Source organism: Amblyomma mixtum, chromosome 3, assembly GCF_055824585.1.
Source record: "Amblyomma mixtum isolate Tamu chromosome 3, ASM5582458v1, whole genome shotgun sequence".
Lineage (NCBI taxonomy): Eukaryota > Metazoa > Arthropoda > Arachnida > Ixodida > Ixodidae > Amblyomma > Amblyomma mixtum.
In genome coordinates, this window is record NC_143014.1 from 202,367,359 (window position 1) to 202,393,819 (window position 26,461).

At 48.5% G+C, this 26,461-nt stretch overlaps 1 protein-coding gene across 1 annotated transcript in view; it reads right to left on the reverse strand.

The window, feature by feature from the left end:
• Positions 1 to 1,225: 1,225 nt before the first annotated feature.
• LOC149353319 (uncharacterized) overlaps positions 1,226 to 26,461 on the reverse strand; it is a 35,033-nt gene continuing 9,797 nt past the window's right edge. Inside the window, exons 3-6 of the mRNA XM_089575802.1 lie at positions 24,846 to 24,992; positions 17,238 to 17,477; positions 5,198 to 5,352; positions 1,226 to 1,355 (exon numbers count right to left, since the gene is read on the reverse strand). Of these exons, the coding sequence (XP_089431928.1) occupies positions 1,226 to 1,355; positions 5,198 to 5,352; positions 17,238 to 17,477; positions 24,846 to 24,992 (672 nt within the window). The remainder of the gene's footprint in view (positions 1,356 to 5,197; positions 5,353 to 17,237; positions 17,478 to 24,845; positions 24,993 to 26,461) is intronic.

Below are 26,461 nucleotides of genomic sequence, written 5' to 3' on the forward strand. Positions count from 1 at the left end.
TAACGAAGCTGGCTGCATCGCGAGTCTTTTTTTTTTGTTCCAAGAAAAACTATGCAAGCAGAAGAAAATGAAATAATTGACTAAAAGCCAGAGAAGTGCTCCGCCAGGTGTCGTTGCTACGAGGTAAACACAGTTAGGCCTACAGCTTGAAAATCGCCAAATTATTTGAAAAACAGGGGCTAGTTATCGCTTATACTTCTGCGTGTGGGCGAGAGTGTGCAAAATAAAAGCTAACCGCTACCATTTGAGCGAGCTATCCCGCCGGAGAATGCAGCGGCGACATGTTTTTATTTCGAAGCGGGCGAGCTGGGCGCCGCCATCTTGTCAACGCAACCCGTAACGTGCCCGTAGCGTACGCACGCAACGACACGATGCGTGCGTACGTACGCAAGCGGCCCAGCGGTACGGAACGTTCTGCGCATGCGCACTCGCGACCCGCAACGTTCCTGCGTACGTAACGCCGTTCCGTACGGCCAACTAAAAGTGTCTATTTACTACCCTACGCAACGCAGGGCAGCGCTATGTCAATTTTATGATGTACGATCCCCAAGAGCTCTTAACGATTAGCAGGAAACGAAAGAAAAAGGAGTCGACTAAGCCAACGCGATTGGACGACATTTTATTGCGACATTTATTAACAGACTGCGCCACCGCTCGGCTGACCACAATTTATGCCACGAAGTCGTCTCCTCGAAACATGGCAAAGTCATGGTTTGTACAAAGCGTGAATGAGCTTATATCGTTGGCTTACACTTCCGAAGGTCTTGTGCATAACGGCTTCCGGCAGGGCGGCACGCGAGGTGAACGATGCTTCGCATTCCCGTGTTCAGCAGCAACTTCTCAGCACGAGAAGCCGATTCAAAAGCAGATGCAGTTTAAATAAGTTTTTAACACTGTCGTTTTACCTTTCTACATACCTTTTAACCTTGGAACACACTGCTACTCTGCAGACCAAATAAAGTCGACTCACTGCATAGGCACCTCCTCGGCTTGTGACAGGCAAGGGTAAATTTTGGAAGACTTTTTTCTAAGGGCGGCACCACGCGATCGGGACTGGACTGTGATAACAGTGGCGCTCGCGTCTGCCCGGAACTGTCCCATCAGTGCCACGTGGCGAGCAAGAATTGTGCAACAAACAGACTACATTTCAAACCATAGGAGAAGCAAAGAATTTAGGAGAGACCGTTACGTAACATTTTTTGAAACCGGACATGAGGGCTTCCCCTCAATGGTTGGCCGCCGTCTCAGCGCGCTTGCGCATAGGCACAGCAATCTCGCGTCGCGCCGGGCTGCTGGCAACTGACAGACGCGCCGACATGGAGGAAGGAAAACTCAGCAGAGGCCCTCGACCCGAGCTGCACGCCAGAAAGTGTGCCGGATGTCACGTGCTTTCGCAAGGACTACTAAAAGTCTTTGGCCAACGGCGCAGCCAATAGTAACGCTAGGCGCAGCGGAGTCGTCTGCTGCACTACCTACTGCGCATACGCGAGAGCTCTGAGACGGCGGCCAAGTAGGGGGGTGGAGAGCCGGCTTCAAGCAATGTGACGTAACCGCCTCTCCTGAGCCCTTCCCTTCCTCTATGCGCGCCGACGATGAAGGTGACGACGCTGCGCCCAATGTTACTGGCTGCGCCATCGGCCAAAGACTTCTAGTAATCCTAGCGGAAGCTCGCGATTTCCGGCACAATTGTTCATGCAGCTTTCCTTCCGGGTCCTGACATCAGCGCAAGCCATTGGAGTGTTGAACTAAAGACTCCAGCCACCTTACTCGTCGAGCATTTTAAAAATCAATAAAGTTCAGTGCTCTCTCTCCGTGTTTCAAACGGTACAGAGTCGATCACACTTGTATAGAGCGCTGGAGAGGTGCCGGTCGAGGGAAGAGAAATTACGAAGCAGGTATTGACTTTCATTGATAATGCTTGCGCTGGATAGCAGCCGAATGGACGCTTTACAGCGCCGTATCATGGGAGCTGCCATCTTTGATCACGTGATCACGCCGCCATTACACGCCTCCTGACTGCTCGGCGCGCGCCTCGTCGCGAAGGCTGCTGCGTCTGAAGGTTCGGTTCCGACAGGCAGTGTTCCGGCTGATAGTGTTGTAAAGGAGTGGGAAGACGACACTACGATTTGACCATAGCTTCGAAGGACATGCGAGAACCCTCAATTGATCACTTCAGGCGTGAAAACGTGATCGGGTTTCATGTCGTGGAGAGCAGCTAAGCTCTCCGCCTCTTCGAGCCAACGGATGGATCGCCTAATTGTCTTTGCATTGGCTGAAGGCTTTGCGTAATGTTTTTATTGTTATTATATAAAACGACAAGGTTTAATGATGCTGGCATTGCATAATCTTATGGCGAGTCATTACCTTCTTGGAATTGTGATGGCCTCTTTGTATTTAAAGCTCAGCCGTTTTCAATAAAATTTCAGTCGTTAGTTCAGCGCTAGTCCTGATGGTTGTGTCTCTCTTGTGTTCCCGTTTTTTTTTTGCGCTGCTTTTACCTTCATTTAATGCCCCTGCAGCCGCGCAGGTCGTAGTCCTATTGTGTACCTGCATGCAGACACTGCTCTAAACCGTTCACATCGTACGTATTTGTTTACAACCTGTTAACGGTGCTTATGAAACCTAAACTATTTTCTACTGGTTTGTTAAACACAGAAAGGCCACAAAAATAAATAGACACACAAAGGTTGACTATCATGGTAGCAGTACCATACATCAAGCAGCCTTCACAACCTGGCGTGCAATCGTTTCGAAAGATTCCGCGATATAAATGTTATAACGCACGCATGGCAACGTGTTCATACTACACGAATTTCATAATTTCATAAGCCTCACTTGTAAAATTGTCGCACGCTCCACTCTCGATATGCGGACATGGAAATGCTCGAGGTCCCTTTGGTTGTAATCAGCTTCACTCTGAGCGTGTGGAGTAACATTTAGTGACTGTATCACATGGACTGCGAGCAAGTGACAACCACCCAGCACAGCAGCCGTAAAGAAAATGCTTTACTCCGAATATGGTCCACGAAAAGCGCGCTATTGGAGTGAAATTCAACACCAAGCGGCGTGTAATACATGGACTGACGGTAAGCGTTGTCCGCTCGCACGGCTGTGCAGTGCATTATAAACAGTAGCGGTATAGCGTAAGTCGTCTTTTTTCTTTTTAATTCCCAATTCAGCCTAGGGCACTCCTTTTACTAAATGCCACACACCATAACTTACGAACCATGGGGTCTCAGCACAGTGCACAGCAACTAAAAGCACGAAGTGGCGGGCTCGGTGGTGGAACAGCTTCTTCATTCGGCTGTGTTGTGCACTTACCCTCGCAGATTTTCCAAGCTCGAAACATTTCTATGGTGGCTATCTAGCGCTGGCGAACGTGTTTGTTGCGTTCGCCCGTTCGGCGAACGGGCGCGAACATTGGCACTACCTTCTTGCGCAGTTCGGTTCCGCGAAGCGCGCAAAAGGACCGCATCCCGCACCTTTGATTACTGTCTGTCGCAATTCTTGCAATCCACAACACAGCAGGTATTTCCTCTGCCTTTCTGCATCTTCGTAGAGAGAACACATTCGGCAGCCGCCCGCGATATTTCCACTGCTGCGTCGAGGCGTACACGTCGGTGACTTACGAGGCCCGTAATGACGCCGTGTTCTGAGCGAACCTGTGGCGCCATCTGGTCTCAAACAGAAGAACTGCGTGCTGTAAACGGTTGAACCGCATAGGCACCAGCGCCTTACCGCTAGCAAAGCAGCTGCGAAAAGATTTCAGTTCATTTGCTCGGCAGCACAGCGACCGAGCACTCTAGACAAGTGTGACGGATGGCTGACAACCACGACGGATGGCTGACAACCCGCGCATAGCAGCGCCTCTGCGAAACCAGATACCTGTGAGGAGGCGCTGTGGCACAGTGTGACTCCCAGCCGTGCATTTCCGCAAAACGTAACGCAAACAGCTATCGCTATGAAAAGAATGAGGACGACCGTTGCTGGCGGTAACTGTTTAAAAAAAAAGAAAATCAAATCCGCGGCGGCGTGCGTAGGTGCGTGATAATCGTATAAGCATTTTTTTTTTTGCCGACTTTCTGCATTACGTAAAAGTTTATTCGCGACTCCTCATTAGTTAAGCCTGGAGAAGTCCTCCTCCTGAGCTAGATTTGTTTATTAATCCCTGCGGTAAATCCCGGCTGCAACTAGAACGAGAATAGAAAGCGTAGCGAGAGAACGCGCACCTGTTTGGAAATGGCGCCTCTCGTTTATGCGCCCTCAGCGCCCCCTTTATATACCCAGGGCCCTTCGTTTTCCTGAACCCCGTGGAAATGTTTCGAAAATTCGGTTAAACCGGACTTTTCCCTGAAAAATGGGCCGTCAAGGAAGTGTAGTCCGCCACTAAATTTATAAAGGGACTACACGGAGAGCAGCTGATCAGATATACTTATGCCAAGTTCGAAAAGTTTATTTTTGAAGCCAGAGCATAGGCACTAACCGGAAGCCTCATTTGCGTAACTGTACTCATGCTGACGAAGCCGTGCTTAAAAGCTGCTGCGCGTTTAAAACAGCCGCTGCGATGGTGAATGAACGTTTCCGCAGTGTACAACCGTAGACACATCCTAGGTCAGACGCTCAAGTTCTTCACATGGGGATGGTAATGTTATAGGCCAAAGCACTAAGAAAGAAGGAGAAAGATTGTGTTGTTACAACCTATTTCTGGATGACTGAAGAAAATATTTAGTCAAAATGAATATGTGTCGCAGGAAAACAAGCGCAAATTATTAAGCATTTTTCTGAAAAAAAGAAGTTGCCCGATAAAGTAAGAATTACAATTTTTTTTTCGTAAATTCGCCGATTTATACGTACCCTAACTTGAACGAAGAGAATAGCACCCTATCTTTACCTCCTCCCCCCCCCCCCCCTCGCACACACGCACACTTAAAAAAAACTAGAAAACGGAAGGCGCTATCTATACTTTCGCTTCGAAGAGGTTTACCAAAATGCATTCACGGTGTCAGCGCGTTTATTTATATTTCGCTATGCATGCACGACTGACGCTGCAGCTGCGCAGAACAATGTGGTAAGTGATGCAGACCTACGAAGCAAGGAAAGCCGCAACTCTCAGCAAAAAAAAAAAAAGCTTTATTTCTCGTAAAGTGCGTTAAAAAAGACCAAACGTTAAAATGCACTCGTATTTACACGTATTTACAATCCGTCAGGCTTGGTGGGCATGCCCGCCTTCTTCTTGGTGACCTTGGCCACACGACGCAGGGATCGCCGCAGAAAGCCCAAACGGTGGCGCTCTTTCTCGGAAGTAGCCGGCGGGGGTGGCGGAGGTCCGCCGGCGGCAGAGGCACGTGCAGCCTAGATAAATTAGTGCGGGTAGAAAAAAGAAATGAAAATAAAATTGCCCGGCCCGCACCACGAGCAGCCTACAGAAAGAACGAAGCGAAACATTCTCGAGCTTGCACGTCCGTTGTGTGCCAACAGGCGCCACTTGGCTTCTGCTTACAGTCTGCAAACGCTGCACGAAGAGCTACAATGTACTTTCCGGTACAGCGTGGGACACACTTCCCCGTAAGGTGCTTCGCACCAGCCTCGCGCCCGGCACAGCTCTAGAGGGCTCGTGCCTTTTTAGTCACCTTATCCTTCGCACGCAGAACTGCACTAATCAAGGGCGCGCATCAATTATGTACTATACAAGCCGACTAGCCTGTAGCTTTCGCCGTGTTACTTTACCGCACGACCTGCTCAGTTTGGAAGACGCTGAAAATGTTTGAAGCGTCGTGAGCGCATGCATTACGAAAAAGTTGTAGGGTCTCGTGTGACCTTACTCTTTACTGGGGAGCTATTGCAGATGCAGCCTGTCGGTTTCTTCGCAGTGTATTAAAATGCCACGGTCGCATAATAAAAACAGGAGAGGCCAGCCGAAGATGCACCTCATCATAGGAAGCACGTGACCAGCAACCAGGCTATATTTGCCACGAAGTTGTGAGTAAATCAAGGAGAAGGAACTTTCCTGTGTTTGATGTCAGTGAATGCTAAAAAAAACTGGGAAATTACTTTAAACAGTGAATCAGTTAAAAGGAACAAAACTCCCCATTATCGCAGGCAGCAGAGACGATTTCAGGGCGTCACATTAAGTGGAACAAAACTCGATGAACACAACTTACAAAGCTAGAACATCTGTCTATAGGACTTACAGACACACTGGCAAATAGACATTGCTAGCATTCGATACCGAACACAAAACCAGCATCGGTGAACTCGTGGCAGCTAGTTAGAAAATGTAATGAAGCTTGTGAAGCTATCTTTCAAGCTTTTTTTGCCCGATGTAGAGGGAAATTTCTCGCGATTTAGAGCAAATACAACCTATGGTGGCCTCGCGCGGCGTCATAAAGTAGCACTACAATGGATCCAAATTATAGCCATGTGTCATAAAGTTTCATGTTTCGACACTATTAGATCGTTTGGAAAGGCTGCAGAACTTTTTTTCATAAAGTGTGGACTTAAGATGAAATCAGCCGGCCGGGCCAACATCACCCCTGCGTACAGCTCCGCGTCCCGCAGTTCTCTCGCGTTCCCTTCCGGGGCCTAGCGATTGCGTCCCCTGAGCATACAGGTTCGCGAAGAAATCTTTCGGAACAATGAAGCGATGACAAATCTAAGCTTTTGGTGTTGCTTGTTGGCGCGACCCGACATCGAGGGCTTCACTGTGAAGCTCTCGGGGATGTGCTGCGCAGGAAAGTGCACAGTCAAACTTCAATTCGTGGCTCCAGGCTTAAAGCGGCACTGAGGACCGCTTTATCAAATTTTCGTTTCTTAGAAAAATGCGGCAGTTCGCAATTACGTGGCATTTTTTGTCGCTTGTCCAGCGGGGAAAGATGCACTTATTGCTAAGAGATTTGGATTCGAAGTTCTAAACCTCTTTCCCGGCGCTTTTATTCGAATTCGACACTATGATGACGGAATTCCCGGATAAGTGACGTAAACTGACGTAAACCAGGGCTTCGTGATTGCTGGCTGCGAGCGGTGCAGAAATGAAAACTACCGTCGGCCGGGCAACGGATGCTAAAGGCCTCTACCAGCCGTCGCTACCATCGCTTCGTTTACGTTTGCACCAGCGTTACGATGGACCCCGCTCCCGATCCCGACAACAAAATTTCCGCAAAGAACTGTGGCTTGCACTTCAGCGACCTCAACCCCACACAGCGTGCGATGCTATTGAGGATTGAGGCGGCGGGTGTGGCAGAGTAGTCCGAGCGCCTATGAGTCGTCAGCAAGCCAAGTTAATGGTGCGGCAGCTGTCACCGCCGAGCAACCGTTTAAATTCTGTACTGATACCGCTGGCTATGCAACCCAGACGAAGCGAACACGCCGAGCGGTGCGTTTGCTAACCTGTAGGGTCGTGCAGCTAGCCACAGGTATTTTCCGCGTCGCAGGTGCGTCCCGTGGCATGAACTTCGTCCGAACAGCGCTTAGAGGGGCACTTCGAGTTCGTCTGCTGCTCCGCACTTGTAAATCGAGGCGCGTCAGAAACGAAACCACGCGGGCACGCAGGGCGCACAGCCGGGGAAGCACCAAAACACACATAAAAGCTGGCCGCCTGTTGCGCCGCCAAGTATAGGCTTTATTTGGCTTCCAACATTCAGGTTGGCTTTTTTCCGTCTTCCTCGCGTGATAAGAGTGCACTAGCGGTTTCAAAAGAAAGCTTATACAGGATGTCCACGCTAATTTTAGCCAAGGGTTAAAAAATAAAATATTTGTGGTAGGCCAGGGAAACAACTTACATACATCTACCAACCGGCTTGCGCATCATAGGCAATTTTTTGTTTTGCAATTAATTAATTAGGAATTAAGATATTTTTCTAAATGCGTAAATACTGACTTTAGGCAGCGAATGTGAAGAGCAAAGTTGGAGAGCACCTTCAGAAACCCCCATTCCATTTATTTGCGTTAAAGAAAACCTCTCAATATTCCCTCTCAAAAATATGATGACTGCACAGGACAGCGCAAAAAAAAAAAAAAAATTGGGGGGGACGCTTAAGCTCCGCCTTAAGGGTACGACGCGATAGCGTTATGGGTTAATTGCTATACAGGGCGTTTCACCTAGACTTAAAACAATTTTCAAAAATAGGCTTTTTGAGTTAGAAGAGCGCTTTTTTTTGGCATAGCATTTGTCAGCGGTGTGGTACATCAGAATACAGTACAGACGTTCTAACTAGCAGGTTGATTAACTAATATTGAATAGTTAACTTTCTAACCACTATTGTTGCGCTCCTTAATTACTGAGAGGAATGTCGCCCACCGTTAGTAATCCACATCAGTCTTTAGAATTTCGAAAACAAGGTCACCCTCGGCGCTGTGGCCCCGCAAATTTTGCCTATTTCGACGAGTTACACACACTGGAGAGGTTGCTTTGCCTGCAAACTTCTCGAAAGCGCATGTATTTTGGAGCGATGTAGACAAAATTTGTTGGACTACAGCACGGAGGGTAACCGCGCTTTCGAAATTTTAATAACTGAGATGTATATTAGTTACGGTGGGCTACACGCCTCTCAGTAATTAAGGAGCCTAAGAGTAATGCTTAAAAAGCTAACTATTCGGTTTTAGTTAACTAGACTGCTAGTTTGCACGCCTTAGCTGTATCCTGATGCCCTTCACTGCTGACAATGCTATGCCGAAAAAAGCTGTCTTCTAACTAAAAAAGCCTATCTTTAAAAATTGTGCAAAGTCTTAGGTAAACACCCTGTGTATTCGGATGTCATTCCCTACATTCATAGATCCCTGGGAGTCATATCATACCCTTCCTGACGCAGTGGTGCAGTGGTTAAGCGATGCGCCACTGCCCTGCGATGACAGATGCTGCCACCGGTAGGGCTTGTGCGGTCCAGGTAGCTCTTCTCGAGCGACCAGTCATTAAGTTAACTGCCACCTGGCCCAGTGCGTAGTTTGCGAACTATCCAGTGGACAGGTTGTGATGACGCCGCAATATCACGCAACCTATGTGGCCCAACTGCATGCTAGGTTGCTCTCTGGGCAACACCTGCCAGAGTCATGCTCGTGATTTTTCCCTCACAACGCCGACGCTGGCACAGACACCGAAAACACCGACAACAGATTTTCTGGAGACCGGGCCCTTTAACGCTACCGCGTTAAAGTAATAAAGCAATAGCCCAACGTTTACTTTTGCCGCGAGTTGACCAGACCCCAAATCTATACTAGAAATTGGGCCATTTGGTTTTTAGTCGTAATCACATGGGTGAGTGTGAACACAGCGCATAAATGAAAGAGCAACAAATTTCAACACCTAAAAATAATGAATTAGCCAGTTCATCCCTAATGCATTGAAATATATCAACTCCAGTGTTCCTCGAAGCTGATTGGATGGTTGGTGAAAGGGTCGAGGTAAAGAAAATTTCAATTAGGTACATATACAGCTCACCTTATGGCTTGTGCTGTATCCATTCCTGCGCGTCTACGCCCACCAGAAATATTGCAGATGCGCCAGGTGTACAGTCGGGGAGAAAAGTCTCCGGACCACGTGTTCCTCAAACGAAGCTTATCGCTCTGCCATAGCCTCCTCTATTTTTTTCATGCCCGCTCAATCGCGGGAAACGCCGTTGTTAGGCGCCGTTCGTGCTAGTACGCGAAGCTGCCGACGAGTGGCGCGCGCAGCCCAGGATGGAGCAGACGACGCGGCAGGAGTTGCACGCAGCGTAAAAGACGGCGCGTGTATACTACTCTCCGTTTAGTAAGATTGATGTGCGGACACGATCGTTAAAGTGCTAAATTGTTTTTGTTAAGCCATGTGCACATGCACTTTAGTAAAAGCTGTTCATCAAGGAAAATATGAAATCGGCGGCCGGGCATACATATCGAACGTTGCTCCAGTACCGAGATGAATGCCTAAGTTTACAGCTATATCGACGGTAATTGTTACTGTGCCTCTTTGTACAAAACACGTATTCTTAGCATAGGTCGTATATGACCCAATATATAAGCAGAAACATTAAGGAAGCATTTTTGTGAGCGATGAGTGAGTGGAAAAAATTTTACTGTCGTATATAGAATAAAACATACATGCAAAAATGTTTTCACAACTTCAAAATCTTTCTAGATAGAGGCTTTGATGTCAGCGGTTTCATTACATCGTTCCTGTCCGTCACCGATAAGGCATAGTTCGCAAAAACAGGGCGGAAAAACTTTCCGCAGATGAGTTTCAGAAGCTGGCTGTGGTGGTCATTGGACGCAAGCTCACATTTCAGTGCTCCATGTTCTGCAAGAGCCTCAACTGCATTGTTGACTGCAGCTTGCAGGGGTTTTGATAAGAACCGTCTTTTGTTGAGCAACCCCTCGACGTAGCTCTTGAGGGCGTACAGAACATACAAAAACTGCGTTGAAGGATAAAGGAGGCCTCCTCTGTCCTGAAGACGGATCAAACTGTCACTGGGAGCAGGTGAGGCTGGTCGCGTGAGAAGAGCATTGCAGCTGCTGCAATAAATTTTTTCTTGAACGACGCGAGCCAAATAACCTCCTAACATCGCAAGTGCTGCAGTGTCTGGCGCTGGCAGCAACGTTTTTCTGTGTCCTGAGAAGGTCTTCAAGGAGACTTTTCGCCTCCGGTGGAAAGTCGTCCGCGCGCTGGGTGACTGCAAGTTTCTGTGCACTGTTCAGTGCTCCAAGTGCTTGCCTTTCCGTTTCTATTACGTTGCTGTGTTGGGAAGCAGACACTAACCCAGTTTTTAAGGTCTTCTCTACGCCAGCGAGTACCGCTCTAGCATCTGTCTGATCATTGCTTCCTGCAGACCGCCTTAATCCAGCCAAAAAACGACTCTATGGGGTCCGAAGAAAACTCTCTGGTCAGAACAAACTTGAACCCCTCTTTAGCAATGAGGTATTTGACGCATTCAACGTTTGATTTTGTCGTCATCCCAAGCGCTTGTGTTGTTGTTTTTCTTCGGCGCCTTGTGCAGGCCGTCTGCTTCTGTCGCCGGCCGGGCTTCATTCAGCTAATTCGTAATCTGTTTTTAGCGCCGCTTTATTCCGGGTTGCTGCGCATTTCAGTGCACAAGGATTAGGCGCGTTTTTGCTAAATTGTTCCGGCTCTGAGTGTGCTGGTTTCGTCGATGTTGATTGTGTGTCTTAGGAATGTTCGGTTAGAGGACTGCGCGCTTTCTTGCATAGTTGCGGACGTCGTTTTTGCGTTGCCGAATGTTTGCTTTTATATACTTTTGGTAATGGCTTAGGACGAGTTGGTCGTTTGTGGAGTAGGCAAAGGCCACATTTATTCCGCGGCCGCCGAAGCCCTTGCAGCCGGCCGCAACTACGCGCACGCCCATCCATCCTGGGCTGGCAGCGCCGCCCCGCGGAGAAACGCGGCGGAGTCAGACGGCGCTTCAGCAGCCTTTGACCAGGCACAGAAAAAATAGAGGAGGCTATGGCTCTGCTATCAGGCAGCGGCTGGGGACCGCACTTGTGGAGATGAAAGAACAAAAATCTAACTTTTACCACCACAAGTGTTGTCTCCAGCCGCAGACTAATAGCAGAGCTATCGGCTTCGTTAGAGGAACACGTGGTCCGGAGACTTTTGTCCCTGACTGTACGTGTTCGTAAAACCGCAAACAAGCGTCGATACAAACACCAGTAGCCCTCATCGCACACAGTTTAGCACAGTCAAGGTGCGCAACGTGTACCGTTCTTGAGCGCATGGCGTTTTGGGGGATCAGAATGACCAACCCAAACTGAACTAACCAAATTTTCTAAAGGAAACATCCACGCGCGACTCAAAACGGAACAGTATATCGGTAATATTTGCCTTTGCGTCTGCTCGTCTCGAAAAGATCACAGATGTTGCCTTCACGCGTGGGAAGCAGACAGTGCACACTGTGCTGCGAACCGGCAAGTGGTCACAGCGCCGAAGACACGCCAGTCAGCTGCGCTTCGAACAGCAATGAGACGGCACTGAGCGTACTTGGCTCCGACAGCCACTTTCGGGCTTGGAAGCATTGGACGTGTATGCGATATCAGGTAGCTTTTGGTCTTCTGGGGAGGTATTCTGCCGGTGTTGCCTTTTGCGACATGTCGCATTAGGGCGGGGCCTAAAAAAGTGCGTACAGTTGCTCGAAGAAACGCAAAACGCCGCCGGCACTTTCGTCGGCGGTGCTTTCATTCACTCCGAGAAGCGACAATTTACCACTGCTGATTCACTAGCAGCAGTAGTTTCGTATCTTTGATAGCAAGAATATTTGCCATCACATGGCGTCTAATGTTCAAAAAACATTTGCAAATTTAATATAACCTCGCTTTACTTAATTTAAGTCTATAAAACACCGCGAAAAAGCTCTAAATCTATTTTCTTTCGTTCCGGACGGTCGTGCTAGGTTTCGGCTGCGTTTCGGGCAGTTGCAGACGGTAGCAGTGTAGCTGGAGGTCCCATTAGGCTTGCGCGTTCCAGAATCGAGAGCGTATCTCAAAAACTAGGCTCAATTGCAGCTTAAACTTTATCGTCGAAGCAAGGTGCCCACCGGAATCGCAAGGTCTGTTGAATTGGCTGAAGCGGGCGGTTCTCGCTTGGAAGGACGCCGCCATGTTTTCACGCTAAGGGCGCAAAAGCCGCTACTGCCGTAACGCTAACTTCTGAAAATTACGTTCGTATGCTAACGCTATTCCTCCGTTAGCGTTCTGCGCATGCGCACTCTGGACCCGCTATTCCGCTATGCACGCAATTACGCAAATCCCGCAGTACTAAAACTCTCTAATGTTCAGTTGTAGGTTTGTAAAAGTCGTCACATTGCTTTAAATCCTGTTTGGCTCGTGCAGACACTGTTTCGTTGCACTAACGTGCATTAAAACGCCTTGAAGGGTCATGTAGATGCGAGCGCAAGCGCTGCCAAGGCCATCTCGTCGCAGCGGGCAACGTTTGCTTCGTCGTCTGTTTACGACGGTGCAAAGTAAGTTCGCATGGCGAGTGGCAGTCCGGCTCAGCAGACGGTAGCCACGGTGCTGTGCTCTTCGACAGCCGGTAATGCCGCCGGCAAGATTCGTCGGCCAAGGCAAACTGGTCCCGATGTCCGCAGACACGCCACACTTCTTCGCAACTCAAAAACCAGGTAATGAGAGTGGGATCCATGGCGTCTAGTATCAATTTCGTAGCCCGCGCGAATCGCTTCAGCGCATTCCCTTGTTCGACTAAGCGTAGTGAATTGGGACGACGTCACGATGACGTAGCAGGAAGGCGGATCCGTGTCGTCACGCCGCCGTCACCGCGGCTCGAGCCAATCAGCGAAGAGCGAATGCGACATGCCGCAAAAGGCGACACCGGGAGAATACCACCCCTGGTATCCCCATCAGCAGCGGCCTAACTACGTCCAATGCAGTACAATAGCCTCTTTTATGCGAAGCCTCGGGCCTTCGCGCGACGCCCGGCGGCGGACACCATTGACCTTGAAGTGAGATCACATGATGTGACGTCACGCGATGACGTCACACCGGCTGCAGATGGGGCCTCATATCGCGCCGTCGGACGTCGCCCGGCGGAGGCCTCCACGCTTCGGTTCGCGCCGTCGCGCGCGACGCGGCGGCGGCGCCACCATCGCTGCATCACGTGATATGTGACGTCACGCCCGGGATGAAGCGGCGCGCGCCCGCCGTCGCGTCAGTCTCTGTGCCCGCGCCAGCGTCTTTGCGCCGGGCGTGTATGCAGTCAAGATGCCTCCAAACGATTAACCTAAAACCACGTCTCCGTTACTTAGCCCCATCCACACTGAGGCAGCTGCTTAACATGTTTCGCATCCACTGGGCTTAACCTTGATAACCCTCCGATTTTTTATCTCTCTAATTAACCCTGTCCCCGCTCTTCTGATATAGTATACAGTGTTCTGCAACTTTATCGGCACAGGTTTGAAAAATTCTCCCGCCACAACCGTTGGCTCGTTTGTGGTGAAACCGCGCACAAAGCTTCCTTATTGTTGTCCGCTTTAAGGCATACTAAGTATAAAAGTGGTACTTACCAGGTTTGGTCACGCGAGATGCGAAACCAGAAGCACCCGTGTTGAGATCGAGCCGTCGTCATTCACGTGCTTAAGCAGACGACATGGCCCGAACGACGCATTCAAATCAAGCCGCCACGCTCGCTGCAGCGCTCGCCTCGGCGCTTTCCTTCAGCGATGCCAGATGGCGCCACCAGTACATTTCGGCAAAAATTCGATGACGACGGCTCGATCTCAACACGGGTGCTTCTGGTTTCGCATCTCGCGTGACCAAACCTGGTAAGTACCACTTTTATACTTAGTATGCCTTAAAGCGGACAACAATAAGGAAGCTTTGTGCGCGGTTTCACCACAAACGAGCCAACGGTTGTGGCGGGAGAATTTTTCAAACCTGTGCCGATAAAGTTGCAGAACACTGTACTCTCCATTCTCTCGCCCATAATCCCAGAACATGCGCATCCATGCGCAGATACGCAGCAATCACCGTAGCCTACGCTACGCCGAAATGAAGCAGCACGCTGACCAAGAAGGTTTGAATAAGGTTGGAAATAAACATTGTTTACGATTAGGGAATTCCAAACGACTGCAGTGCGTGGCATTGTCTCGCCACGGCATGTACTACCATGACGGGCGACCGCAGTACGTATGGCAGAGGTGTGTGGTTACAACGGAAGGCATTACTCTGGCTTTCGTATTCTACAGTGCTTCACCCATTTCCTGCCCTGAGGGCAGGCCGCGGCGCCGTGGTAAAGGGGTCCCTATTATGTACGGAAGCTGACTTCGGGAGTTTTGCAATCCAGAAAGTTTGGCTTGGTTTATGGGGGTTTAACGTCCCAAAGCGGCTCAAGCTGTTAGGGACGCAGTAGTGGAGGGCTCCGGAAATTTCGACCCTTTGGGGTTCTTTAACGTGCACTAACATCACACAGTACACGGGCCTCTAGGATTTCGCCTCCATCGAAATGCAACCGCCGCTGCTGGGATCGAACCCGCGTCTTTCGGGTCAGCAGCCGAGTCCAGAAATTAGTGCCGTTCGATGGGCGAATGCTGCGCATGTTTTACTGGCCATATTGTAGGACCAGTTTACAAAGAACTTTTTTAATTGCATCGAAACGGTAGCATAAAGCTTGCCGTTATGCTCGTTAGAAGGTGGGCAACCTATGGCACAACTCGAAACACGATCCTCCACGAGTTCTAGCTAGAGTATGCATTTTTTGTGTGTGTGTGCGTGTGGTAGGGGGGTGGGGGATCGTTTCAGCTACGCTGCTTTATGAACGTTGCAATGAAAGTTCGCATGTCGTAACATACTGCATAGTTTCGTGCCACCTGTTTACTCCTCAACAAAATGTCCTTCTCTGGTTAACAGGTGGCGTTTTTTAGGCGTAACTTTTCTCACGAAGTTGAGAGTATGACGGAATCCCGTCTGGCGGGGGGATACATTTCAGAAAACAGAGACGCCGACCAGAAAATGAAATTTGATGTTGACGTTTCGGCGTCCAGAACGGGGCGCCTTGTTTACAATGTCTTTTCATGCCTGTTGCGGTGCATACGAGGTTATACCACACAAGTCTCCTTATTTTTCACTCAGTGTATACTGCTACGGATGCAGTGACTAGGCTAAAATACGTCAACCACCGCTGCTGTGCTCTCGTGCGCCAAAAAATCTGCCACAAGGATTATGGGCAGCAGACATTGCTGCTTTCCCAATCACTCAACTGTGCTAGCTGCGTACATAGCTCGCGTACGTTTCTGTCAAACCGCACTGTCGGCAAGACCTCAGCCTTTTTTTTTTTTAAATTTATGGTGCCTAAATTGCGATTTCTAGTGACTATTTCTAGTGAGCGTGAAGCCAGCTTCAGTGCCTCATATTCAGTCTACTGATAAGAACAAACTTTGTGGGTTCACCCCCACCCTCCCCCCCCGTACACACACACACACACACACACACACACACACACACACACACACACACACACACACACACACACACACACACACACACACACACACACACACACACACGCACGCACACACACACACACACACACACATGCATGCATGCATGCATCCACACTTAAAACGCGCGCACGCACACACACTGTAACCCCTTTTTCAGTTAAACAAGCAACGTTAGGGCCGTCTCACGGCCACCAGAAAAAAAAAACACGCAACATTCACACTGAGCACTCAAAAGCCATGCCTGATTAAAATAATGTTTTGTTCTGGTGTTCGCGAACGCCGTCGACTGCCTTGTTAGAGGTCGTCCATGGCAGCGAAGCCTCGCGACGTGCATTTTTGGTTGTCTGGTTCCTTGCAACGCAATCAACTGCATGGGAAATCCGATAGACTTGGCGCTGGCTCCTGGACGTTTCAACACCCTGTTTCGATTCTAAGTACACGCAGGATATTTACAGTACCTTGCAACCATCAAAAATGACAGACTTGCGTGCGAGTATATTCGGCTTCCATGATTAATAACGCAACTGGGTGTATAATCTCACCCAAAATCGTCGTGTCTTTGTGCGCTCCTCGTTGTCGTTTGGCGTTTGAAGCGCTCTATTAAATACATTCCCCTTATTTTCATTAATACCGGAAACGAGATTCATCGCGAGTTGAATGTTCCCCGAATTCGGGCAAAGTCGCAGAATCCGAATACATTTCACAAGCGCTAAATTTCCCGTAGCAGAGGTGGCAGCCCCTTGGAGCTCCATACTCTTAAATTCTTCGCGTTACAAATTTTCAGTGAGAGCTATCGATTATCGAAAAATGCGAAAACTAGATGCTCGCGAAAATTTAATCATTTACCACAAATTATGGAGTGTCAGCCACTCTTTCGGTTCTCTCAGCACTGCTTTCCTTCAAAATGCAAAATGAACTAGCTCCTCTTCTCGCGCCCTCTTTTAGAATGACGTGCGTTGCAGCGGTACGCGAAAGCCACCTGTAATAACATCGTTCTCTCTCGATATACGACTGGCTTCCATCATGGCAGCATTCGGCTAGCATCAGCTGCGACCCCGTGGCTGGCCATGCAACGAAACAGTCGTAAAGTGGTCGCTATGGAACTTGTCAGTTATGGAAAAATTTGCACTTGGCGCCAGTGGAAGACTACTGCCACTTGCAGACAAAGCGCGACCGTACTGCGACATGTTTAGCCAATTTTGGCCACGTTGCTAGACCGCGCTGCACTGAGTAAATTCTTGGGAGTAGGCAAATTTCCTAGAGCTGCCCTCTCGTACTCTACATTGTATGATATGTGCTCACCGGGCAGGGACTGGGCGGCACGGCGACACCCGCGGAAAAGTCACCAAAACCTCCCGGGCAGCCGATCGAAGCTCTCTGCTTGGCAGTGGTGCGGAGCACCTTGCCAAGCATGCGCTGCCACCCATGTTTCTTCCTGGTGGAAGCGTTGTGCAGGGCTGCCTTGTCGCGGCGGCTAGGGGACCCCACGTCCCAGAGTTCCGATTGAGTGAGGCCTTTCATGGCCTGCAACTCCGATGAGGCCTGCGATGATTCCTGGCATGAGGGATTTACAGTTAACCCCACAACAAAATCAAATCGAGAGAAAGCCCCTATATGTGCCAAGGCCGCAACGTAGATGAGCTCTTGCACGTGCTTATAATTCGTCCACAGACACCTGGCCACTAACTTCATAATAATTGTCTAACCTAATTTATGTCGTTCCCTTCCTCCGGTTCGAGTTCAAGCTATCGTGTTCTAGCATGTAGTACAAGGTGCAAGAAATAAACAAACAATAGGTGCTGGAGCAAATGTGGCTCCAGCCTCATGTACCTCCGGAAGCAGGCGTTTGCTATATCGCTATAACAGAAAAGAGAAAGTACAAAGGCTAGAAGCTCGCCGGTAATATTCGGTCTTGGTTGCAATACGCTTCTGTCCACACTCATTTATACAAATTCGAACATGCGGCCCTGTAGGCTGCTTGCGCAACGAAAACCTCGTCTATGTCATCCCGTACGGGCGCCCTTAGGATCACAGCATTTGACCATTATGATGGCTACATAACGGCATTATGACGGACATTATGGAGGAAATTATGTCCGCCATGCCCGTACCATGCAAATGCACAGGCTGCATTGCCATATCTTTCACGGCTTTGTAAAGAAAATCAGTACACATATATACACCCGGTATAAGAGTTATGGGCGACTGAATTCAGCAAGTGTTCGAACGTTTGTGAATGCGTTTAGCGTCAACGACTTCTCTGAAGCCTAGGTTTGGTTTTGTTCATGGGGTTTAACGTGACAAAACGACTCAGGCTATGAGAGATGCCGTGGCGAGCTTCGGATAATTTCGAAAACCTGGGGTTCTTTGACGTGCACTGACATCGCACAGCACACGGGCCTCTAGAATTTCACTTCCACCGGAATGCGACAGCCGCGACCGGGATCGAACGCGCGTTTTTCGGGTCAGCAGCCGAGCACCATAGCCACTGAGCCACCATGGCGGCTTCTGAAGGCTTGGTTTCCATGCTTAACATTGACTTCAAAACAGTCAGATTGAAATACGCATCGACGCTCGTCGCAGTGAACAAGAAAAGTGGAAGAGGCCGCACCTTTCAGTGAACTATGTACCCCCTAAACCAAACGCTAAGATATGAATAGTACGCGGTACGCAACCTCCGCTGTACGTGCGAGATATGCTTCGGAAAGCTTGGTGTCTCGCTAGTTTCCAGACTCGACCGCACCAGCGTTTCGTACTTCGACTTCTCAGTGATGGTCGCGCAGATGCCATCGAAGGTTTCTTTTTTTTTTTTTTTTCCGGGGTTGGAAGTGGGGGAGGAGGTACTGAGGAGAACACTGATGTCGTGGTGGTTGGCAGTACGATTCTGTGGAAGATTTTATACAGTTTAGTAATTATTAATAAATCCCTGAGACCGTTGCTTCTACTTTAAACCACCAAATCACGTGGTTGTGGCGCTTGGATTGTTTAGGGCTTTCTGCAAGGCAGATGTCAAAACATTCTGCGTAATCAACTCGCCTATAGTGTACTGCTTTGCATGACAATGTCACTCAGAGGGTGGCGACATGCCAGGCAACTATTTGGCTATGTTATGCCTACAAAGAATAGAAAACAACTCGCCAGCTGCGATACAGCTTCATAAACACTTGGCGGTCGTCGGCTTAATACTGGTCATAACTGTTGGCCGCGTTGCGTTTAACCTTGGCTCAGAATACTGCAGATAACGCACTTTGACAGTCGCGAACAATTCTGAACGCCGCAGATTCGGCTGCATGGTATCGCATCGTTTCGCGGAAGGTCTGTCGGAGAGCACACGATAACCCGCTTCGAGAGGCAGGCAAAAAAATAACGCCGTGCGCCCTTATTTGTGAACAAGATAATGACTGCAGAACAAACTACAGCACATACTGCAGTAGCATGTTGAAGCAATAACGCATGTTGAATTCTCCTAAACAATGAATGTCGGGCTATTTTGGACGGATTCCTTTCCAATTCAACACAAAGAAAACAAGGAATACACAGAGCAGGGACTGAAGACAAGCGATCACTCTCAGCTGCGGTTTAATTAGGTAAGCACGCATGCCGAAAGACCTGGCTCGTCACATGTGGCCATAAACCACAGCGAAATATGAACGTCAACGAATACATATGGCACCTACCCAAGAGAGGTTGACAGGAAAAAGAGGGCCACAGGCAAAGGAGGTTTACTGGCAAAAGAAATAGTCAGGCAAAAGTTGACAGGCAAAAAAGGTTGACATGAAAAGAGGTTCACAGGCGAAGGAGGGTGACAGGCAAAGGACATTCACAGGCAAAGGGGGTCGACAGGCAAAGGAAGTTGTCAGGAAAAAGGGTAGACAGGCAAAGGAGGTTCACAGGCAAAAGAGGTTCACAGGAAAAAGCGGTTTACAGGAAAAAGAGGTTGACAGGCAGAAGATTTTGTCGGAAAAATAAGTTCAGAGACAAATGAACTCGAAAAAAGCCGCATATAAGAGGCATATAGGAGTCCAGTTTCAATTTTGTTTCGTTATAGACCACCCCCTCCCTCACACACGCACTTTTGAGGGGTGTACTACAAAAGGGGTTCGTTATAATCATCAGCCTGAATATGCCCACTGCAGGACAAAGGCCTATCCCACATCTCTACAATTAACCCTGTCCTGTGCCAGCTGCGGCCACCTTATCGCAGCAAGCTTCTTAATATCATCCGCCCATCTAAATTTCTGCCGCCCCTTGTTACGCTTCCCTTTCCTTAGAATTCAGTTTGTTACCCTTAAGGACTAGTGGTTATCTTGACTTCGCATTACGTACCCTGCCCAAGCCCATTTCTTCCTCTTGATTTCGAATGTAATGTAATAAGCCAGTGTTTGATGCCTGACCTACTCTGCTCTCTTCTTTCTCTTAACGTTAAACCTAACATTTTTCTTTCCATAGCTTGCTGCGCTGTCCTTAACTTCAGCTGAACCCTTTTCATTCGTTTCCGAGTTTCTGCACCGTAGGTTAGTACCGCTGAGATACAGCTGTTAGATACTTTTCTCGTCAGGAATATTGGCAAACTGTCATTCATGATCTGAGTGAACCTGGCAAATGCGCCCAATCACATTCTTATTCTTCCAGTTATTTCCCTCTCGTGGTCCGGATGAGCGGTCACTACCTGCCCTAAGTAGATTTATTCCCTGACCACTTCCAGTACCTCGCTACAAACTGTAAACTAGACTGTTGAATTTTACTTTGGTTGTTCGATTGTTAATTTTTAGACCAACGATACTGGTCTGCCTGTCTAATTCATTGATCATGTTTTGCAGTGCATCTCCTCAGTGACTTAGCAAGGCAACGTCATCAGAGAATCGTAGATTGCTAATATATCCTCCATTGACTCTTATCTCAAACTTTCCCAATGCAGGCCTCTGCATACTTCCTGTAAACAGGCGGTGAATACCATTCGCGAGATACCACTCACATTTTTTCTTATTGGAATTCTATTACTTAATTTATGGAGGACTATGATAGCTGTGCACTCGCTGTAGATATCTTCCAGTATTTTCGCATAAGGCTCTTATACATCCTGATTACGCAATGCCTGCATGACTGCTCAAGTTTTAACTCAGTCAAATGCTTTCTCGTAATCTATAAAGGCTATATATAGCGGTTGGTTACACTCTGCGAATTTCTCTATCACCTGATTGATACGGCGAATATGGTTTATTGTCTAGTACCTTTTCTGAAAGCCTGCCCCTGATCATTTGGTTTATTGAAGTGTAAAGTTGTCCAGACTTTATCAACAATTACCTTGGTTAATGCCTTATAGGTAACGGACAGTAAGCTGATCGGTCTGTAATTTTTCAGGTCCTTGATGTCTCCTTTCTTATGGATTGAAATGATGTTAGCGTTCTTCCAAGCTTCTGATAAGCTCGAGGTCACAAGGCATTGCGTGTACAGTGTGGATAGTTTTTCTAGCACAATCTCCTCTCCGTCCTTCCACAGATATGCAGTTACCTGATCCTCACCAGCTGCTTTCTTCCTTTTCATTGCTCCTAAACCTTTCATTATTTCCTCTTTCGTTATTGGTGGGATGTCACAGGGCTGTGCGCTACCGCGTGTCCCATTAACGTCCGGATTACATTGGCCCTGTATAGATTTGTCTAGAACTCTCCGGCTACGTTAACTATCTTATCCATATTAATAACGACATTGCCCTCTTTGTCTCTTAACGGATAAATCTAGTTTTTGCCTTATGTTGGCTGTCTTGCGCTTATTTATCAACTTTGATAGTTCTGCCAGTTCTATTCTGTCTGTAGGCTAGGCGCCCTCATGCTTTGGCGTTTATTAATCAGATCTTTTGTCTTTTGAGGCAGCTTGCCGTATCTTGTTGAACCAACCTACCGCCTACAGCTATTCTGATGATAGCTGCGAGCTACCGTTCAGTGCTTCACCATTAGGGTCATCGTCCATAGCTAAAGCCGAATATCTGTTGTGCAACGATATCCTGCATTCCTCTACTTTCCCTCTAACCGATAATTCGTTCATGGCTTCCGCTTCGCCAGTTTCTTCCATTCCCTCTTCAAGTCTAGGCTAATTCGGGACCTTACCATCCTGTGGTCGCTACAACGCACCTTTCCGAGGGCCTGCACATCCTGCACGATAACAGGGTGAACGCATAGTAAGAAGCCAACTTCATTTTCATTCTCACCATGGGGACTCTTCCACGTCCATTTCCTGTTTTCTCGTTTGCGGAAGGTGTTCATGATCCTTTTCTCTGTGAACACTAACAACACCTCCCCGTGCTATTCCTAGAGCATATGCCTTAGTCGTCTACTACCTGGTCTCCAGCCTGCTTCTTCCCTACCTTGACATTGAAGTCGCCCATCAGTACAGTGTACTGTGTTTTTACGCTGCTCATTGCCGATTCAACGTCCTCATCGAAGCTTTCTACGATCTAGTTATCATAGCTAGATTTAGGTGCGTAGGCATGTACCACCTTCAGTTTGTACTTGCTATTAAGCCTATTTACGAAAGCCGTTACCCTCTCGTTAGCACTACAGGGTTCCTTTGTGTTGGCAGCTCTATCTTGATTAACGAGGAATCCCACACCTAGTTCTCGTCTCTCCGCTAATCCATGATAGCACAGTACGTGCCCGCCCTTTAACGTGTCTATGCGCTTCATCTTTCCTCCTAAAATGACTAAGCCCTATGACATCCCATTTAATACCCGCTAGTTCCTCGAACAGCACTGCTACGCTAGCCTCACTGGATAAGATTCTAGCGTTAAACATTGCCAGGTTCAGTTCCCAATGGTGGCCTGTCCGGGGCCAGAGATTATTAGCAACCTCCGCTACGTCACAGGTCTGACCGCAGCCTTGGTGGTTTGTTCCGGAGCCGCTGGGGACTAAACCCAGGGTTAATTGGTTTGTTCATATGAGAGGTTGTGGCCAAGTACTATACCAGGGAGGCCAAATCCTGTTCTGGTGAGCGTGTGCGTTGTCGGTTCTGGTCACCGAGATCAGGCCATACCCCAGGACTGGTCATGCAACTCCATCGACACGCGGAGTTTTCTTCTTTTTTTTAAACCCGGGGGAGAATTGCGGGGCGCCGTGATTCGAACCCTGGTCCTCTTGCAAGCGAGGCGGATGGTATACCTCTACGCCATCTCTGAGCCCTCGCTTTCTTCAGTTGCTCTGTTCGATATGTGGTCACCACATATCGAACAGAGTAGTGCACTGCACGGGCTAGGGCCGGCCCGAAAGCCCGGGCCTGCAGTTGCGGTCCCGGGCCGGGCTCGGGCTTAAAGCTGCGGACCCGAGCCAGGCTTGGGTCCGTACAGAAACGTATGGTGTCCGACTATTCATTCACTATTGCAGAGTGAAGTACAAAACTGCGGCATTGGAGCAGCGACACGGATGAGCTATACGCGCTGAGAAAAAAACTAAGCTTTTTTCATTGACTTATTTATTTCCTTATTTCCACGCCGCGGTGGCTTAGTGTCATTACTGAGCCGGGGAACCAGGGTTTGTTCCTAGCCTCAGCGGCCGCATTTCTGTTTCGGCGGCAAGCATGACAGCCATGTACTTCGTAGTATCATTACTCAATGAAGAAACCCAGGTGGCCGAAATGATCCGGAGCCCTCTGCTTCAGTATCTCTCACAGCCTGACTCCCCTCGGGCCCTTAAGCCCCCAAATCTTAGCTTTTATTCTATAGCTATATTTTTCTCATGTGAGAAAATTCACAAACAAAAGCGCGTTTGTTTTTCTTTTTGATCAGCTGACCGGAACGTCTCGTAAATGAAATAGCCACAAAAGCTCGCAAGAGTTTGTAAATCTCATCTCATAACCACATATATCCCTCCTCGCTTCTTCAGCCTGGTTGCCATGACAAGTGCATGTTTTGCCCTGTAAGTTATCACGTGGTTCGCGCGTTATCTTCTGCTCCACCAGTAAGAGTAAAAATTCAACCGGTCTTAATTGGCCATTGATTGTTCGTAATCCCAAAACATCCCTATACAGAAATGTTTAGGATGCTTATAGTCTTCAAACACCGTGAAATACTCAAGCCTTTTAGCTTTCGTTTCTGCTGAAAGGCGACCAGTTCGGCTATGAGTTCAACCTGTGAGATCGCGTTCACTAAAAGAAAATATGTCATCCCACTGCTTGCTAGGCAGCTTTAATGTTCATACTTCGCGGGCGGCAAAATATAACTGATTAAAATCAGGGGGGAATGCAAAGTAGTCTATTACGCGCGTATGCAGCCCTTTTTGTTTTGCTCTCGGAACTTCCGAGTTTATCATTGCGCTCCTACACGAGATCACTGTCCAAAAGATGGGCCTGGCGAGCACTACTCTTAATCACTTCTTTCTGGGTTAAAAAACCAAATTTCTGCAAGCCAAACTGTGGTTTCAGAACCTTTTTCGGCCAGTTTCTTATCGGTCTAGTAGAAGTCTACTTGCTCAGAGTGAGCAGTATACCTCAAGCGATACTGTGAAACGGGCTGGGCCGGGCCCGGGCTGGGCTTCACTCCGGGATTCACGGGCCGGGCAGGGCTCGCTAGAGCGATAATTTAGCGGGCCTGGGCCGGGCCCGGGCTTGAAGCCGCTGGCCTGGGCCGGGCTCGGGCTTCAGGTGTCGGGCCCTGGCCGGGCTTGGGCCTCAGATTGAGGCCCGTGCAGTGCTCTAATGTGGTGTCCCTTTATTCTGTGTTACGTTCACAATTCGCTGTGGTTGCTACAACGTGTCATGGATCAAGCCTTTCGGCGCGTGAACGCGTTTACCGTATTAAATTGTTTGAAGTAAGCGCATGCGTCACCCGTCTGCTTCTTCGCGCTGCCGAGCCGTAATGAACCCTGCGTGCCATGATTCACGTTCGCGTTTGAGCAACAGCTCCGGACGAGCACACAAAGTTACCTTCTTGTCGCTGTCATTTCCTGAAGCTGGTTCCTGGAGAACCAGCTCTCTGTCCAGGGTCCTCAGGGAGCTCGTGCGCAGAACATACCGCCCTTCGTCCTCATCCCATCGAAGCGAGTCTAAGGTTACCCATTCGTCTTTTTCATTCTATACAGCGGCGATAAAAAGAAAAAAAAACTGATTAGGTCTGGCGCCATTGAATTCCAAGCTAAACATTTCAGCGGAAAGTACACTGTCAAGTGGTCGCTTTAGGCGTCGGACATATGGCTACACGCTGGAAGCAGCCTTTTACTGACGTTATAGGGTGCACTTAAAGGGTCATTACTCCAGACAGTCAAAACCTGAAATTTGCAGAGTACTCATTACTACCGTTAGCACCGTGTAACTCACGTATTTCAAATCGAGGAAGTCCCTCGCAGCGACTCGTAGTTCACACGTAAAATTTACTCTTTACTTAGCAACATTTCGTAATAAGTAAGGACGACACTGTGACGAATCACTGCGCCATTTGCATGGCGCGCAACGCTTTCATTTTACCAACGAATAATTTCGTGAATTAATACATTCTGGAACGAAAATGACCAGAGTTTACGCCCACATTTTATAGGCAAAACAACTAGCCAAAATGGAAAAAGGGTTTGCTTTAATAGAAAACAGCGGCCAAAAAGCGTCCATGTTCGCCACGAAAAGTCTTCGAGTTTTAGCAATGTTTTCAGAAGTCGCACTAGCCAAAGTTGACGCTTAACCACTGCGCAGCTAAGCCATAAGCCAATTATACTACTCAAAGCATTTCGCATATATTTAAAGAGGCCGCACCTTTCAGTGAACTATGTACCCCCTAAACCAAACGCTAAGATATGAATAGTACGCGGTACGCAACCTCCGCTGTACGTGCGAGATATGCTTCGGAAAGCTTGGTGTCTCGCTAGTTTCCAGACTCGACCGCACCAGCGTTTCGTACTTCGACTTCTCAGTGATGGTCGCGCAGATGCCATCGAAGGTTTCTTTTTTTTTTTTTCCGGGGTTGGAAGTGGGGGAGGAGGTACTGAGGAGAACACTGATGTCGTGGTGGTTGGCAGTACGATTCTGTGGAAGATTTTATACAGTTTAGTAATTATTAATAAATCCCTGAGACCGTTGCTTCTACTTTAAACCACCAAATCACGTGGTTGTGGCGCTTGGATTGTTTAGGGCTTTCTGCAAGGCAGATGTCAAAACATTCTGCGTAATCAACTCGCCTATAGTGTACTGCTTTGCATGACAATGTCACTCAGAGGGTGGCGACATGCCAGGCAACTATTTGGCTATGTTATGCCTACAAAGAATAGAAAACAACTCGCCAGCTGCGATACAGCTTCATAAACACTTGGCGGTCGTCGGCTTAATACTGGTCATAACTGTTGGCCGCGTTGCGTTTAACCTTGGCTCAGAATACTGCAGATAACGCACTTTGACAGTCGCGAACAATTCTGAACGCCGCAGATTCGGCTGCATGGTATCGCATCGTTTCGCGGAAGGTCTGTCGGAGAGCACACGATAACCCGCTTCGAGAGGCAGGCAAAAAAATAACGCCGTGCGCCCTTATTTGTGAACAAGATAATGACTGCAGAACAAAC